General features: G+C 44.1%; 1 protein-coding gene across 2 annotated transcripts in view; it reads left to right on the top strand.

The window, feature by feature from the left end:
* The window catches only part of FARP1 (FERM, ARH/RhoGEF and pleckstrin domain protein 1), a 289,640-nt gene that overhangs the window by 167,447 nt on the left and 103,459 nt on the right, over positions 1–18,734 (top strand). For both annotated transcript variants that reach the window (XM_022576900.3, XM_022576901.3), the window contains exon 3: positions 16,638–16,742. In XM_022576900.3, the coding sequence (XP_022432608.1) occupies positions 16,638–16,742 (105 nt within the window). The remainder of the gene's footprint in view (positions 1–16,637; positions 16,743–18,734) is intronic.

The raw sequence follows: 18,734 nt of genomic DNA, 5'->3' as shown, positions 1-18,734 counted from the left end.
TAGTGTGTTATTTATGCTTTATACTTTTGTTCCATGCAGTTAATTAAACCAGGCTGGCCTATAGTGTACTTAAAGAAAGAAAGATTTGTTTTCACAGGCTCAGACTTGGAGATTTAGTCTTCCTTGTTTTCTTTTTTGTTTTCAAATTGTGGTTAAAAACACATAACATTTCCCACCTTACCCATTTTTAAGTTTACGCTTTGGTAGTATTAAGTATATTCCCATGCTTGTAAAACACCTCTCCAGAACTTTTTCCATCTGCAAATCTGAAACTCTACCCCCTTTCCCCCTGATAACCACCATTCTACTTTCTATGAATTTGTTCCCTGCTTTCCTTTCCAAATAAATTCATTTCTGAGTCTTCTCTCCTGCTTAGGTGCAATTTGGGCTAATCATGCCTTTTAAGGAAGAGAGACCAATCCGTAATTTTCACAGAGGTCTCGTAAAATAGAGTGCCAGCATATACCCGTGAGTATATGGGGCTCTAATTAGCATTTCTTTTATTTGTTAAAGTCATCTTGCATGATGAACTAAGAAATTAGGCGGTGAAGGGCCGATCCAAGCTTTTAAAAACTAGACCTTTTTCTGGCCTCTCTCGGCCGGAATTGAATCTTAAGTACCCAATTTCTAGGCAAACTTGTGAACTCTATTTCTTATCAGGGTGTATTTAATTTTCAACAGGTGACAGACTCTGTCTCAAAAACATGCTTATTGCCCCCCGGTATTTTAGTTTAATTTGGCTTTAGCACTAACGTAATTGTTTGTAAATTTGGACAGAACGTATTTAACAAGTCCACTCCATTGATAGAATGCCGTCACCCTGAATAACCCAAAATTGAGGGGAACACACTGAGTTTTCAGTTGCGTGCATCCTTTGCTGTTTGTCACCACTGCAGGTGAATGTTTCGAAGGCTATTGAACCACAGAGGACTGTTTTTAAAGATAGCTCTTACTGCTTGCTTTTGCTTTTTCAGAAACATCTGTATGTTTCAAACATGGCTTTTCTCTCAGTGGTGATATTGGGAGACCGTAGGCTGCCCACGTTACTGAATTAGAATTGGGCAGGATTTTGTATAAAAGACATGATCTATACCTGTGCTTTTTATTATATATCTTACATTTATTTGCCTTTTATTTTCCCGCCACTGAACTCTGAATAGTGGTGATGGTACAGAAAATTGAAGTATCACTAAAATGCTGATTGCTGGGATGTTCTACCTTTTTTTTGTTGTTTGTTTGCGGTACGCGGGCCTCTCACTGTTGCGGCCTCTCCCGTTGCGGAGCACAGGCTCCGGACGCGCAGGCTTAGCGGCCATGGCTCACGGGCCCAGCCGCTCCGCGGCATGTGGGATCTTCCCGGACCGGGGCACGAACCCGCGTCCCCTGCATCAGCAGGCGGACTCTCAACCACTGCGCCACCAGGGAAGCCCTGTTCTACCTTTAAAAAAAAAAATTTGTTTTTAGCTTTTTATTTTATATTGGGGTATAGCTGATGAACAACGCTGTGATAGTTTCAGGTGCACAGCAAAGCGACTCAGCCATACATATACATGTATCCATTTGCCCCCAAACTCCCCTCCCATCCAGGCTGCCACATAATATTGAGCAGAGTTCCCTGTGCTGTACAGTAGGTCCTCGTTGATTATCCACCTTAAATATAGCAGAGTGTACATATCGATCCCAAACTCCCTAAGTATCCTTTCCCCCCACCCTGCCCCATAACCATAAGTTCGTTCTCTAAGCCTATGAGTCTATTTCTGTTTTGTCGATGAGTTCATTTGTATCATTTCTTTTTAGATTCCACATGTAAGGCATATCATACAGTTTCTCTTTCTCGGTCTGACTTACTTCATTCAGTATGACCATCTCTGGGTCCATCCATGTTGCTGCAAATGGCATTATTTCATTCTTTTTAATGGCTGAGTAATATTCCGTTGTATATATGTACCACATCTTCTTTATCCATTCGTCTCTCAATGGACATTTAGGTTGCTTCCATGTCTTGGCTGTTGTAAACAGTGCTGCAGTGAACATTGGGGTGCATGTATCCTTTCGGACCATGTTTTTCTCCATATATATACGCCCAGGAGTTAGCACATCCTGTTGTTAACTCATACCAGCTCTCAGGTTTTGGCTCAGTGCAAGCCCCCTGTGACAAAACCTTGTTTAAAAGTAGAATATCCCATAAACAAGGTTTTATCACAGGGGGCTTGCACTGAGCCAAAACCTGAGAGCTGGTATGAGTTAACAACAGGATGTGCTAAATCCAAGGCATCTTTCTCTTTACCAAATTTTGAAATAATCACACACAAGAGCAAACTAGTGAACCAGTTCAAAAGGAAACTGAAATTCCAGACACTCCAGAAGCACTGCATCAGGAGTTGTCAGCACATTGGTGTAGCTGCTGCATAGCACTATAAAGAACGCAAACGCTCCTTTCCTTTCACATATATAGTATATTCACAAAAGCCACCTGAAGGATAAGGCAGAGAGGCCCCATGGCTGATTACTGTTTGTGATGTGACGGTTTCACTGTGCAGTACAGTCTTCCCGTAGGTGTTTCTGTCCCTGGTGACTGTTACATGGCTTGATTTGTTGCACATCGTGCCCAGTTTGACATATGTTTCCCGATCAATAGAATGTTGTCTTTCATTTTCTCATTTTCCTTTTAACATTTCCCCTAAGGTTGGCCTTTCATGAGTGGCTTCCATGTATGGCTTTTGGAAGATGTCAACTCTTTGGGCAACAATTTCTTGAAATAAAAGTATATTCTCAAATTGGCATAAGAATCTAGACTCCAGTTTAGTGTTGTTTTTGTTAAGGACTGTGCTATTATAGTCTTCGTGAGAATTGTGGTTTTAAAATGGTTTCATTCATTCATCCATCCGTTCAGCAAATCTTTACAAGCACCCTCTGTGTATCATGCTGTTCTAGTGAACAAAACAGACAAAGATTCATATTCTGGCAGAGCGTGCATTCTACCAGAGAGAGACTACCATGTATGAGGAACATTATGGGGAATTCCCTGGCGGTCCAGTGGTTAGGGCTCCGCGCTTCCACTGCAGGGGGCATGGGTTCGATCCTTGGTCGGGGAACTAAGATCCCACGTGCCACGGCGTGGCCAAAAAAAAAAAGAAAGAAACATTATGAAGAGATGCACTGTTTTGGGTGCTAGAGAATTATAACTGAAAGGGAAAAATGGAAGAAATAGACCAGAATAAGAGGATGGAGGTGTGGGGATAAATTGTAGTTTTAAGTAGGGTGCTTAAGGTCAGCCCCATTGAGAAGCTGACATTTGTGCAAAGACTCCAAAGAGGTGAGGGAATTATCAGCGAGGATTTCTGGGGAGAGAGCCTTCCAGGCAGACGGAGCAGTCAGTGCAACGGCCCTGAGGCTGGTGTGTACCTGATATGCTGAGAATGGCTGGATCAGAGTGAGTCAGGGGTGGGGGGAAGCAGTTGGATATGCCATCAGATGCGGGTGACATGGTGATGCGGGGATGGAGCAAGCCCCCTGGGACCCTGATTTCCATTGTAAGAACTCTGGCTTTTACTCTTGAGTTTTGAGCAGAGGAGTGACAACATCTAATTTAGTAGATGAACTGTTTCTGATAGAACTGACTTGAGAAGCTATTTGGGAATTATTTATGTAATAAGTCAGATGGTAACCATAAGTGACAGAAGTCAAAAGCAGAGGAGAAATACAAGGGAATTGTCCTGAAAAAAAGTGTCAACAAGGTATTCAAACTGGTGAATTCGAGAAGGATGCCATAAAAGAGTAAGCTGCATGGTTTCCAAGTTCTCATGTGCCACGAACGTGTGTGAGGTGTGTGTGGATCAGAATTGTTTCAGGGGGCACGGGTTCCTTTTCCAAACTCTTCATGCTTTTGAGACTCTCTAGGGCTGCATGGGGTTAGCGGAGATGGACGATTTGACGTCTCCAGGTGAGCCTGATATTCAGAGGCCCCTCGGAATCATTGCTATACTGCAATTAGTTCCTTAATTAAATCCTGGCTGGTGGTCAGCGTTCCTTTCTATTGAGTTGATAAGAACTTAAAGAATCCGTATGTAAACCGTGCCGGACGATCTTGTGTGTCAGTGCTGTGGTTTATGAACACTCAAGGAGCTTGTTGTCTGATACTTAAAAATGCATTCTTTTCAGGCTTTCAGTCCTTCTAACAGACGGGTCGTATTTGGGGATGTGCCTTCCGTACTTTTGTTGTATACTTATCTGTAAGTTTCTTTTGCCGAATTCTAGGGTCTATGTGCTTGTATTTCGTCTTATTCTAGCAGCTTGCTGGCAGGAAAGGACTGTTATCCACAGTGAATACATCCAGTTTTTTATCGCTTTTTAGTGCTTTCTTAGTTTGTTCATCATACAGTCTGCTTCCCACCCACCCCACTTCCTCTAATATCAATGGATCTTGATTCCCCAGTCCCTCATCAGAAGATACTGGAATATAAGAGCAAATATAAATTTTATTTCATGGTGGTTAAAGTGTAGTGAGGCTTAAAAATGCTTAAGAGGGAGTTTGCATAGCTACCAAAAGTTGGAAATAACTTGGAAAAAGTTTCCACTAAAAATGAAGCATAATGGTTGACTAAGATTTCTTGAGTCTCTGCTAAACTCGGGCCCTGGTGCTTGGCACTTGGTGTGTATTTCCCTCATTTACTTCTCCCAGACACCTCAGTAGGGGATATCACCATTCCATTGCTCAGAAGAGAAAATCAGTGCCCAGTCTGGGCAACATAGCCTGGCATGGAAGTTATAACCTGAGGACACTAGAACCCGTGTCTTCCCACTGTGCGGCTCTCAAATGTAATCTCGCATGTTTTTATACGTATAGTAAGTAATGGTTTCGTCCACTGGAAATGCCTCAAATGTTAGGTTCCCCTCTATCTTTATGATGAAAATACCCTGTATGGTACTTGACTTTTTCTTACCCCTCACCTCTAAATTTACCAGTTCCTTCCAGACTGTCAGTATTTGGGGATATTTTTTCCTTTTTTTTTTTTTTTTTAATTGTGGTAAAACACACCTAAAATAAAGGTATAAAATTTACCATCTTTAGCATTTTTAAGCATACAGTTCAGTGGCAATAAATACATTCACAGTGCTGTGCATCCATCACCACCATCCAGCTCCAGGCCTCTCTTCATTTTCCCAAATTGAGCTCTGTCCCCACCTGACTCCCTGCCCCTGGGAGCCACCATTCTACCTCTGTCTCTTTTAGATATGCATCTTGTATTTTTGTTCTGTACTTACTTGTTTCTTTTCCCTAAGTCTCGAGCTTCTGGGCTTCCATCCATCTGAGCTTGCCAGTTTTTCAAAGGAAGAGAAGTCCTAACTCTGCCTATAGCTCTGATCTCCTTGCAAATACATGAACGTATATTTATGGGCTGGAGCCCACCCCACCCTGAGAAGTGCATGAAAAAAGATGGAAAAATAATAGTATTTGTTTGGGAAGTTTTCTGGGGACTCCAGAGCCGAGGATTCTTAAAGGATCTGACAAGCTATGTTTTCACCCTTTGATTTACATATTTTTAATTTAAAAGCCTTCTGCATAAGAAATAATTTTAAAATCCCTTTTCAGGATGGGGAAAACGTGCTCATTCCCCCTACTAATTGAAAAATGTTAAAAAATGTTTTCTGTTGAAAGTGTCTGTAAACATGTAAAATGATTTTTCTTTCACTTAATGTCCTTGGAGGTTCTCCAAGAGCCTTGGAGATTGGTTCTGAGGAAGGTCGTGTTTCTGAGACATGACCAAAGAGCTCATGTGCACGTGAAGAATGAGAACCGGGAACCCCGGGTGTCGCTGGGTTTTACAAAGGCTTCACCTTTCTGTTCAGATGTTAAGCTAAATTCAACAAAGTATCTGCTTTTCTTCTTCCTTTGGGATAATAATTTTGGGGGGCAAGGTATGATATTAGGTGTATTTTCAGAAATTTCAGGCTCAGGGACCTGAATGCACTTTTGAGGTTTAATTAGACCACGGAGTCCAGAGAAAAAAGTGCCAAAGCAAATAGACATAAGAAAGAGGAGAGCATGTTTCTGTTGCTGGAAGGGGTGCTATGCTTCCCCTGAGCCGTCCGAATCTGGTTTATACTTGCCTTATTCATTATCTGCGGGATACTTTATTCCCTGTCTAATGGATATTTAAAGGAACAAAGTGTCAAGCAAGATTTTTTTAATTTCAGTAAATCTTGGACTTTTTTTTTTCATCTACTTCTAATTGTGATCAAAAGCCAATGAATGTGTCAAGGTCAAGAGCAGACAAACCCTGCACTATGAATAACCAAATTCTCTATAAACATTTTTGTTTTTTTTGTTCACATATTACAGGTTTGCAGGAAATCAATAGAAACCTTCTACCACGTCTGCGCGCGCGCGCGCGCGCACACACACACACACACACACACACACACACACACAAAGTCTTGGAACGAAGGAAGATGGACAGTTCTGTACTAATGACACTGTGGTTCTAATGTAACTAAATTACAGCAAAGGAGCTGAAAGGATCCATTCTCTTTGCGGCCCGGAGTCGGGACTCTGAAATCCAATCTGAAGTGTGTTTAATGAGTGTTCTGAACGCTGGGGCTCAGTGTGGAGGGAACAAGGAGCACAGTGTGTCCCCCACCCCAGACACCGTGGCCACCCTTGGAGCCGCAGCACTGAGGAAGAATTGCTGCGTTTGTGCACCCGGTAGATGGGCAGGCCTCAACATTTAGCTACTTTCCCCCAGAATGAAAGACTTGTCCCGGCTCCCCAGACTTTGGTTTTATAGTTGTAGCTCCTGTTCTTAACTCTACTTGGCATCTCACAGCAATGGCGATCACAGTGTTTGCGGCCAAGGCTGCTACTGGGTCCACCGTTGGGCTTTGAGTCATTTTCCTCCTCCCCCTTGTCCCCCTCGTCCTCCTCCTCCCCTTCTCATCATCATCGTCATCACCATCATAGCTAATACCCAGTAGAGTTTGCTGAGTTCTGGGTACCGTCCTTAGGCTTGCTATATGCTGAGTTGTTTAATCTTCACTACATCCTACGAGGTGTTTCAGTCCTGCTCCCATTCTACAGAAGTGGAAGCCGAGGCCCAAAGAGTAACCTCATCCCAGGTCACACTGCCATGGAGTGATGGGGAATTTGCAAGAAGACAGATGCCTCCAAAGTTTGTGTTCTTAATTATATTATACTGCCTCTCTAAGACCCCCCAGGGGCTGGAGACACAGCTTGAGAAACATCTCCCACATTTCCGCTGTTCCATTTCTTGGTTAACTAAGGAGTCCTGCCTTTGCAGCAGGTCACGACTGGTTTATGTGACACTCACCCTGGCCTGCAGGGGCTGTGCCGTACTACGGTCACACCTTCCATATATATCAGACCGTATGTCCTACCGACCGGCTTTGGTGCCCCCAAGTTACAGCAGTTGCAAATGTCAGCCTCTTCCCTTGGTTTTCCCAGCAAGTTTTCTCCAGGACAGTTTGCATCATCAAAATTAGGGGTGGAAGTCTTGAAGGAGATAAGAGGGAAAATAGACTCTGAGGCTGCCGGTTAGGAGCAGATTCTCTGAAGCTGAGTTTGAATCCCAGCTCCACGGCGAGTGTCACCTTGGCGCCAACTCTGTGTCCTCTGGCCCGGAGTGTCCCCGGGGTGCAGCCTTAGGTGTGTTGTGGGTGTGCAGATGTACCGGTCCCTCCGCCCCCAGGGCAGCTGCATCTTAGACATGATTATTGATGTCCCATAACTGGGTTTGGTTGGGACTCTGTACTGGCTTCCAGTGTGCTGTCTGGAAGTCCTGAGCCATTCTGATTCACTAGCCTTTGCTTTTCTCTCTCATAACTTTTAGAATCTTTTTTTTCCTTGTGTTCCCAAACTTCCCAATAATTTGCATTGAAATGGATCGTGCTCATTCCATGAGATACTCTCTGGCCCTTTTTCAATCTTGAAAGTCATACTCCTCAGTTCTGGAAATTTCCTTATATTATGCTTGCATAATTCCCCTTCCCCTTGGGCCTCTCTGTGTAGGGGGTCGCATGATTCAGATGTTGAGCCTTTCTAAATGTCTCCCGTCCTCCCCTCCCCGCTGCCACGCCTTGGTCGCCTGGTGTAGGTTCTAGGAGAGTTTTCCACTGTATCTTTAAACTCTCACAGTGACATTTTAATTTCTGCCGTGCTATTTTTCATTTCGAAGAGCTCTTTCTTGTTAACCAAATATTCCTTTTTATAACCTCCTGGGGTTATGTTAGTTATAAACTCGGAGCTATATGAGGATACAAATTACAATGTTTTTAAAAGTTTTTCACTCTGCCCTGCCTTATCGGAAGTACTTGGCGTCTCCCGTTCCTGACCTTTTGGGTAGTTCTGTGGAATTTGACTGCTTCCTTATTGCTGCCTCTCTTCTCCTCTGTAATTAGACTGCAGTTTTCTCCTCTGTCATCTTCTAGAATTTGGGGGAAATCTCTTACCCGCTGTCTCTTCTCTCGTTTTCTCGGTTTCCTATGAATTCCTCTTTTCATCCTTTTACTGTTTCTTTTAAACAGGGTTTCTGGGTACCGTGGAGATGAGCTGCGTGTATTCAGTCTGCCATCTTTAGCCACAAGTGTCACCTTCTTAATCATTTATATTAAGCCCAGTCTGCAGTGGCCTTGTGCTAAAATTTCTAAGAAAAAAATGTATTTATGGACGGATCGGTGAGTTCCTATGAGATTTCTCCAATTGTATTCTTGGGTCTCTGCTTCACTGGCAGCTGCTGACTACATGCTGAGGGGTCAGGAAGGGGGAACTCTGGACGGAGGGCTGGTTGGTGGGAGGCTGCGTGAGCTGGGGGACTTCCCAGCCTGGACCCTGCCCCTCCCCCATCAGGGGTGGAAGGGTCCAAAAGAGACTTAGGGTGTAAAAAGAACTTTGTAGAATACTGCTCATATCTAGAGCAGCAACAGTAAAAAGAGGAACACCTTTTAACGATAAGCAGGAAAAGTCAATTATCTCCTATCACGAGTGTACTACTTACTGAGTTTATTTGGTTTTTCCAGTTAGAGAAATTTTCAAGGCCAGAATGTTTATGTTATCCCCAATCCACTTATCACGTCATTATTTCATTATAATCTCTTCGTTTGAAAGGAACAGAGCAGGACGTGACGGCGTCGTCTCTGCCCCCAGGTGGCTGAGAGGTGGGTAACAGCACTGCGGAAGGTGGCTGTATGAGTTTGCTAGGGCTGCTGTAACAAAGTACCACAAACTGGTGGCTTGAAACATCAGAACTTTATTCTCTCACCGTGCTGGAGGCTAGAAGTTCAAAGCCAAGGTGCCAGTAGGACCATACTCCCTCCGAGACCCTGGGTGAATCCCTTCCTTGCCTCTTCCAGCTGCTGGTGGGGACCATCCGTCCTTGGCGTTCCTTGGCTCACAGCCACATCACTTGTCTCTGCCTCTGTCATCGCATGGCCTTATCCCTGTGTGTCTGTCTTCACACCATCTTATAAGGACACCACTCCTGTTGGGTTAGTGCCCACCCTAATGACCTCATCTTCACTTGATCACATCTGCAAAGACCCTGTTTCCAAATAAGATCTCATTCACAGGGACCAGGAGTTAGGACTTCATGTCTTCTTGAGACACAATTCGGCCCGTGACAGTGGGTTCAGTGTTATTTGCTACGGTTGCGTCTCAAGCTTGAAGTTATCCCGAAATGGAGATTGGAGCCAGAGACCGCCAAGTGCGCCGGCTCTGCCTGGTGGGGGTCCACGTATCGACATGACTGGCACCTGGCTCTCAAAGCAGAGTCTTTGCAGCATCCACTGGGAGCTTGTTAGAAATGCAGATTCTTGGGCCTCACCCCAGCCCTCCCGAATCAGCGTCTGCAGGTGATCGATGGGCACACCAATCAGAGAAGCACTGCTCCGAATCGCCTCCAGCAGAATTCTAGGGCAGAATAAGCATACCTGGCTACGGACTCTGCCCTTGGGGACATGGTCACACACACACAGATGTGGTAGCCAGGCTTTCCATCCCATGACGTTGCAGAGACATGCCTTTGGGGTTGGGAAATGGGACATCCTCCTCAATGTCAGCCCATTCCCCTGCCCTTAATTTTATAAACTAACATTTCCCCATCACAGTAGAAGCAACAGTATAGAGAACTTGTGTTACGTGCCAGGGTCTTTGCTAAATACTTTGCGGTCAGAGTTTTATTTAATCCTCACATTGATCCTAAGGGGTCGACAGTATCTCCAGTCCTTTCCTGGCTCCACCTACTATAGACTGAATTGTGTCCCCACTCCCCCAAATTTCTATGTTGACAGCCCGACTCCCAGTGTGGCTGTATTTGGAATAAAGAAGTAAGGTCAATGAGGTCATAAGGGTGTAGCCCTGATCCGATAGGATTAGTGTCCTTATAAGAAAAGACACTAGAGTGCATGTGCGCTCGCTCTCTCCCTCTCCCTCTCTCCCTCTCTCTCTCTCCCTCTCTCTCTCTCTCTCTCTCTCTCTCTCTCTCTCTCTCTCTCGCTCTCTCTCTCTCTCGCTCTCTCTCTCTCTCGCTCTCTCTCTCTCTCTCTCTCTCTCTCTCTCTCTCTCTCACATAGCACTTACCATACCTTCTAATTTAGCTGCTTTATTCTCTAACCTCCGACTCAGCGAGAGATACTTGTATTGATTTCCATTCCCTTAGCCCCTAGCACAGTGCCTGCATGTGGCTACTCACTTGACAGATGTACCCCAGGCTCCGTAAGCCATCATGGTTATTAATACTTCTACCCATCTGGTCAAAAACCACCAAAGGGCCAGGAGGAAATCTGCCATGTTAACGACACCCGTGGTGAGGGTTAGTGGGTTATGGAAATTTGAACAATATTCTAATAGGTATTAACGGTAGGAAAAAGGGCTGAGGCCTTTGAGAGAAGCCATTCCCTTCTGCTGTAGAAGAGCATGCCCTAGTTGTCTTGGTTACCTTAATCCCAAAGGAGAGAAAAACAAAATACTTCCAGAAACAGCTCTCTGAAACCTCAGCTGACGCATATTTTGTAAAGTTGGTCAAATGTTATCTTTATCAATTTCTGTCTATGAGATTATTTCAGCAAGGCAGATTTTGGCTGTATCATGTAGGGTGACTCCTTTGTTCAGACCCTCTGATGAGGTGGGGAGAGGGTGTAGAAGACACCCCCAACCTGGAAAGAATTGTCTTTATTCTTTTAGAGGAAAAAAAAATACTTCCTCATAAAACTTGATGTAATAGAAATAACCTGAAGGCATAGACATATTTTAAAGGCACAATAAACCAAAAGGACTTTGATTCACAGTTTTTAATAGCTTGAAGCTCTGTGTGAATGTTCATACTATTTCTTATTCAGTACTTAGTTGCCAGACACTCCCCAAGAATGTAAACCTCCTCCTAAAATTTAATTTTATAGGATTCCATGAAAAGCCTCTTCAAAATGGAGAAAGCAGTGGGGGCGCACAGTGAGCAGTCAGCCACCTTATTTGTGCACTAGATTAAACTTCAGACGTCTCTTGGAGCATAATTTAAAGCAGCCAGTGAGAAACAAGTGACAAAAATTTGCTTATGTGGTTTCACTAATTATCGGTTTGTTCTCCAAAATACGACGCATGATCGCTATTTGGTTTCTTCACTTCTGGACTGTTTTAATCAAGACTGGCCATGTGCGGGGCCAGCCAGACTCTTAGTTTCTTAGGGGGTGTGGGAGTCTCAGAGATCTGCCCCCCTCAGCCCCAGTACAAACACTTGGGGACAATTTGAAAAACATTCATCATGAGGTCCCTTTCATGTTAAACCATTTCTAACAGATACAGGTTTTCAGATGAAGCCTAAGTGATTTGTTTTTCCTTCCTCGTGTATGATAATTTGTGCAGCCGTAAGTGTGTGTGTGTGTGTGTGTGTGTGTGTGTATCTTAAAGTAAGTTACTCTTTGAGAAAGTACGTTTACAGATGAATTTTCCTGAGTGTCTCCTCTTTGTGTTCTGCCAGCCTAGTCTACGGTGTTGCCACCTTTCCCCACATCCAGACTTTATTGACTCATTTATAGGTTTGTTTTAGCAACAAAGGGCTGGTGGCTTTGTAGCTGTTGAACCCCATCATCTGTCTCGTGCAAAGCCTGCCCCAGGTGCGTAATTTGTGGTTACTTCCAACGATGTTCATATCATGCGTTTTTCTTCGCCAGACACGTAAAAGAACCTTTTGTGCTGAGAAATATTAACAGCCCTTTAGCGCACACACGGATATCACTCATTCTCCCCGTGTGATACGGCTCTTCACAGACGCTCAACTTGAGCTGGGTCCTACCCCTCAGTGTTTCTCGAAGATCTAATGTAAAGGAGGTGGATTCTTGATTTTCTTGTTCTTAAAAATAGTTTAAACAGATTCTATTGTGAGTAACTCCCTTCAGTCATTTGTATGTAGATGTGAACGCCATCCTCAGTTACTGTTTTTTTTTTTTTTGGTCTTTTTTTCTGCATTTTTAAATTTTGGTAAAATGAACACAACAAAAGATTTACCATTTTAGCCATTTTTAAGTACAATTCAGTGGTATTAAGTACATTCACAGGGTTGTGCAACCATTGCTACCATCCATTTTATATCCTGTGGTGTGAATTTTGAGCAAAATTGCTTTTAATGTGAAGTTCAAAAAATTCATTGGAGGCAAGTGTAAAGAAACGATGCTGTGGACTGAGTGAATCCACTGTTGGAAAGAAAGAGGGGATAATTTTTCTTAAAGAATGTGGGTAAAACTCTTCCTGCTTCCCTTCTCTGAGATGCTTTCTCTGAAGCGGAATTCAGCCCTGGGTGCATTGATTAAACCCAGACATTTCTACACCGACCCCTAAAAGAAAGGGAAACAGTGTCCCTGAACTTTGGCATTGTGAAGCCTATCTAGGAACATTTTAGGCCATAGCTGCCTGGTATACATTGGGAAGTTAATGCCGTGTCCGTTTACCCATGAAATTGTCATCTAGTGACTGCATTTCAACCCTTATAAATACTTTCTAGTAATTCTACATGCTGGCTTTCCTTATACCCCTGAAGATAGCCAGTGTTCACAGGACAATTCATATAATGCATTAAAGGCATCTATTTTACGGATGAATTTTAGGAACTATATAATATTGTTCAAACTCTAACTTCTCCCTATATAAAAATTTGGGTCCCATTGAAAAGTCATTTTTGCATCAAAGATTTGTACAAAATAATAAATTTTAAGGAAAATTTTAAGACTTGCGACCAGGCTTATATATTAACTAGATTCCAAGCGTCTATTTCCAGCCTCTTATCATTACCAAGATATGCTCAGTGTGGTCACAAAAATCTCTGCTGACTCAGTAAAGGACCTGATTCAGGGGGTAACTCTACCTCTCCTCGGCGTGTTCCGTGAAGTGCTGAGTTGAACATCATTCCATAAAGGCATCCATTGTATGTTGACTTTTTTACTTGTTTAGACTTGCAGCGTTGAATTGTAAAGTCTCATTTCCCAGACTCTGTAAATCTAGATGAAGTTATCAAATTCACTTAGTTCCAGGAATTCTCTGGGAGACGTGAGTGCTTGCCAGCTGGTCAGATAATTGGTGGTTCAGTTTGTAACAAATAGGAAATGTCAAGAATGGTGAGAAAGAAGAATTGTGAAACTGGAATGTGGTCTTCTCTTAAAAAGATCTTATGATGGGGCTTCCCTGGTGGCGCAGTGGTTGAGAGTCCGCCTGCCGATGCGGCGGACGTGGGTTCGTGCCCCGGTCCGGGAGGAATCCCACATGCCGCAGAGTGGCTGGGCCCGTGAGCCATGGCCGCTGAGCCTGCGCGTCCGGAGCCTGTGCTACGCAGCGGGAGAGGCCACGGCGGTGAGAGGCCTGCGTACAGCAAAAATAAATAAATAAATAAAATAAAATAAAAGATCTTACGATACAGGAATTCTTCCACAGCTTCTTAGCACCTGGCCCATTTCTATCATGTTCTTACTAGCTAGCCTCTGCAGATTTTACTGGCCAGAGAAGAGGACCTCGAACAAGTAGCCATGCCTAAGTCATTCATACAGTTCTATGGAGGCAGGTGTGAGGAATTGAACTCAAGACCCCCCCGTGAGCCTGGCTGGTGAATTCCCAAGTGCTCTCAGCATGACTGAGGGTGCGTTGCTTTGACAAAGAAGTGGGAAATAAGATTGGTGACCAGTAATCCGTTCAGCTGTTAACACTGGATAAACGTAGGGGTGTGTGTGCTGGGGTAGTGGGGGGGATACGTTTGACAGACAAGGACGGGGTTTACACACCATTACATGTTAGTCCTGCCATCAGGGCAAGTGAAACGACTCTCCTGGTGACCCTTGGACCAGGCATTCAAAGTCTAGAGCCTGGGAGTTTGGGATTATCCATGGAGACTACTGCATGCCCTTAGATAACTGTGAATATCTTCTGGATTTCAACCATGAGGAATATGGGAGCACAAAGTGGTGTCTGTTTAAAAAAAAGAAAAGAAATATGCTTTATCACTGGACACGGAAGCACCTTTGCTAGCCCCTCAGGTCACGCTGTTGGGTGGCCTAATGGATGTGCCCATCATTGTACTTGTCAGGCTCTGACTGCTACTGCCAATTAGTCTCCTGGGTTACTAATTGGCTCCTAAATTGCTCTGCTCTTAGCAGAGGGGAAGTGAATCTATAAAACCAGTAACTGGAGACGACACTGCCTTGAAACATTTTTCTTGCAGTGTTTGATCTGTGTGGTGAAATTGGATCCATTTTGCAAGTGGGTCGTTAGGAATCTACCAGATAGTGAAGAGAAACCAAGGCATATGATTCTAAGCTCTTTAGGGTCGAAAGTGTAGAAAGGGAAGATGATATATGTGGTTTCTCTTCACTATCTGGTAGATTCCTAACGACCCACTTGCAAAATGGATCCAATTTCACCACACAGATCAAACACTGCAAGAAAAATGTTTCAAGGCAGTGTCGTCTCCAGTTACTGGTTTTATAGATTCAGGGTATAGAAAATACATGTATAGTATTGATTTCAGCAGACATTGAGGGAGTGCCAGGGGCTGCGCTAGCCAATAGGAATAGAAAGGTGACCAGGTAGCCCAGAGTTTCATTGGGGAGACAGACTCGTAGATGTTTAACTACAGAGAATACAGTGGAATGAGTAATTGTATTCATTTGTTCATTCGTTTCAACAAGACTGGTTGGCATTTAGGCATCGTGGGTAAGGCGATTAATAACCTATGGCCTAAAAAAATAAATAACGTATGGCCTTTACCCTCAGTTCCTGTGAAGTCTAGATGAGAGTTTATGCAAAGTCTAGAGAAGAAAGCCGTACATTCTGCCACATTTGGCAGGGGGTGGAGGGGGAAGCAAGAGGAACAGGGACAGGCTTTCAGCTGCCACAAAAAGGGCATGGGATCATGAGCTGAAAAGTTACAGAAATGCACACAAATATTAATAGCAGCTTTATTCACAATTGCCCAAACTTGGGCAACCGAGCTGTCTTTCAACAAGTGAATGGGTAAACCAACTGTGGTCCATCCACACAGTGGTATATTATTCATCAATAAGAATGGAGGAAGCTTAAATGCATACTGCTAAGTGAAATAAGCCAATCTGAAAAGGCAACATTCTATACGATTCCAACTATATGACATTCTAGAAGAGGCAAAACTAGAGAGACAATAAAATGATCAGTGGTTGCCAGGAGTTTGGGGGGTGGTGAGCGCGGACGAAGGGAGCACAGGGGATGTTTAGGCTGGTGAAACTCTTCTGTGTGATCCGGTTATGGGGGCTCTATGATAGTATGCGTTTGTTGAAATCCACAGAAGGATACAGCACAAAGAGTGAATCCCAGTGTAAACTATGGACTTTGGATGGTGATGATGTATCAGTATTGGCTCAACAATTGTAACAAATGTACCATACTAACCCAAGATGTTAGTAAGTGGGGCACTGGGTGTGGTGGGGAGAGGTGCGTGAGAACTCTCCCCACGTGTTTCCTGCTCAATTTTCTGTAAACCAAAAACTGCTCTAAAAAATAAAGTCTATTATTTCTGTAATTTATTAAGTATTTACAGTGGTGTGTTGATTTCTGCTGTACAGCAAAGAGATTCAGTTGTACATATATATACATTCTTTTTCATATTCTTTTCCACTGTGATTGATCACAGGGTACTGAATATGGTTCCCTGTGCGATGCAGTAGGACCTTGTCGTTATCCATTCTATGTATGAGTCTGCACCTGCTAATCCCAAACTCCCAATCCATCACTCCTCCACCCCCCTCCCCCCAGCAACCACAGGTTTGCTCTCTATGTCTGTGAGTCTGTTTCACAGATAAGTTCATTTGTCGCATATTTTAGATTCCACATATAAGTGATATCATATGGCATTTGCCTGTTATTTTTAAGGGGGGTAGTGCCTGGCCTTGGGGTAGGGAGAAGATGGCAGAGGTCAGCACCTAAGTGTGAGGGCAGCATGAGAAGGGAATTGGTGGTGGGCACGGGGCCGGTGACCAGGGTGTAGTGGCGGTGCTTGGTGGCGAGCGGTTACAGACTCGGGCATGAAGAGGCTTCCTGTAGTGGGAGCCGCGGTGTGCGGTGTGCGTCCCTAGCTGCCTGTCTCAGAGGGCGTAACTCCCGCTGTTTCTGTTCCCAGCAAAGAGCCCCGGGGAAAGTGCTGCTGGATGCGGTGTGCAGCCACCTGAACCTCGTGGAAGGAGATTATTTTGGCCTCGAGTTTCCTGACCACAAGAAGATCACGGTAGGTGACGTCCGTGGGATGTTGCTGTTTTACTGTCTCTTCGACTTGGGGGAGGGAAATAATTGGGACCTTCCTTGGCCATGTGGAAATGTACAACAGAAAAGGTACCCAGAAAGCCCTTGTTAATCTGTTTTTGAAAGTAATGTGTGCATGTGATTAGCAAGTTCAAAGAGAACACACAGTGCAGGCTGCCCCCCCCACCATCTCCCTCCACCCTCCCTCTAAGAACCTCCATCACCAGTGTCTTGTGTATCCTTCTGATAAGAGTCTGTGTATATGTGTACACAAACACGTAATTTTTTTTTATACTGGGGTATAGTTGATTAACAATGTTGTGTTAGTTGCATTTATTGTATTATTTTATTTTATATTAGGGTATAGTTAACAATGTTGTGTTTCAACAGACACATATTTTTGAAAAACGATAATGTGAGGAAACAATACACAATGCCCTGTACTCCACCCACACACCGTTCATATATCCTGGACATCTTTCCTCTTCAGCACATAGAATCCGCTTCCTTCCTTTTCACAGTTTCATGCTGTTCTGCTGAATGGATGTGCCATAACTTACAACCCTGGCTGTAAAGTGTGGGATACTTAGGTTGTACTGAATCATGTGCTTTTTACAAATGGTGCTCCAGTGGACATACTGGTACGTTCATGTTTGCATTCATGATCAAGGGTTTCTCTCAGTAGTTCAGATCCACAGGCACGGAAGTTGCATCATCCGTGGGTTTGAGCATCTTAAAGTTTGCTAAATATGTCATGTTGTTCTTTAAAAAGGTTTCACTGATTTGAACCCCACATTTAGAACATAGAGCACCGTTCTTTTTTCTCTTTTGGCCGATGGCACTTTCTTAAGGCTGTATCCTAGTCTACCTCTTATGAGACACCCTGTTAGGGTGTAAGTTCATGGACTGCATTTCTATTCTGTGCACACTGAGTGCCTGGAACTTTTGCTGGCCCCTGCACTGGGGATCCAACAGGAGTGAGATGGAGAGAATGTATAATCCAGGTGGGGCATCAGACTGAGTCAGTGGCCAGTTCAGGACATGTGGCAGGTGGTCCACTGGAGCCCGGGGGCGTTGGGCAGTGGGAGCAACAAACAGCATTTGTGTTCAGGAAATCCTTCACAGATACTGTGAAACAGAGTCCTATGAGGCCAGGAGGAGTTGACCTGATAGAATGTTCCGGGGAGAGGGGGCACCAGATGCCCAAAGACCAGGCTGCAAGTGGGCTATTCAGAAACCTGCAGAGAAGGCTGAAGTTCAGAGGTGAGGGAGCAGGGCTCTGCTGATGGAGGTGAGAGAGAACCGGAGCCAGGTCTACACGGAGGGACTTTCTGCCCCATTGCTATCTAGTAGAAACGGAAGATGAACCACTCACTTATGTTCAAAAAGTTATTAAAAAGTGAAATTAATTTAATAGCCTGTTTAATTTGATTGAACACATCTAAAATCATTATCATTTCAACATGTAATCAGTCTGAAAACCTACGAATAACAGATTTTACACTTTTTTCCTGCTAAGCCTTTGAATCTGATATGTATGTGACACTCACAGCCAGACCAGCTGTATCTCAGGTGCTCAGTGGTCACGTGTAGCTAGCGGCCCTTGTACGGGACAGCACAGTTCTGCACCGAGCTAATGTGTTTAGGAAGCTGGTAATGCATTTTAAAGGGAGCGTGGGGGGAATTCCCTGGCGGCCCAGTGGTTAGGACATGGGCTTTCACTGCCGTGGACTTGGGTTCAAGCCCTGGTTTGGGAGCTAAACTCCCACAAGCCACGTGCGAGGCACGGCCATAAATAAATAAATAATGAAATGAATAAAAAATAAAGGGAGTGTGATATGGTCTGATTTATGGCTTAGAAAGACAACTGTAGCCAGATTGGAATCGGACGAGAGTCAGGAGAGCTGTCCGGGGTTCACGGTATAGGGCTGGAGATGGTGCTGGCTGGGACTGAGCCTGCACCTGAAGACGTGCACAA

This window comes from Delphinapterus leucas, chromosome 18 (assembly GCF_059928025.1).
Source record: "Delphinapterus leucas isolate spDelLeu-1000000601 "Yukka" chromosome 18, BTC_Dleu_Yukka2, whole genome shotgun sequence".
Classification (NCBI taxonomy): Eukaryota; Metazoa; Chordata; class Mammalia; order Artiodactyla; family Monodontidae; genus Delphinapterus; species Delphinapterus leucas.
The sequence above is the reverse complement of the archived record's forward strand: the minus strand, read 5'-3'. Positions and strand labels throughout refer to the sequence as shown.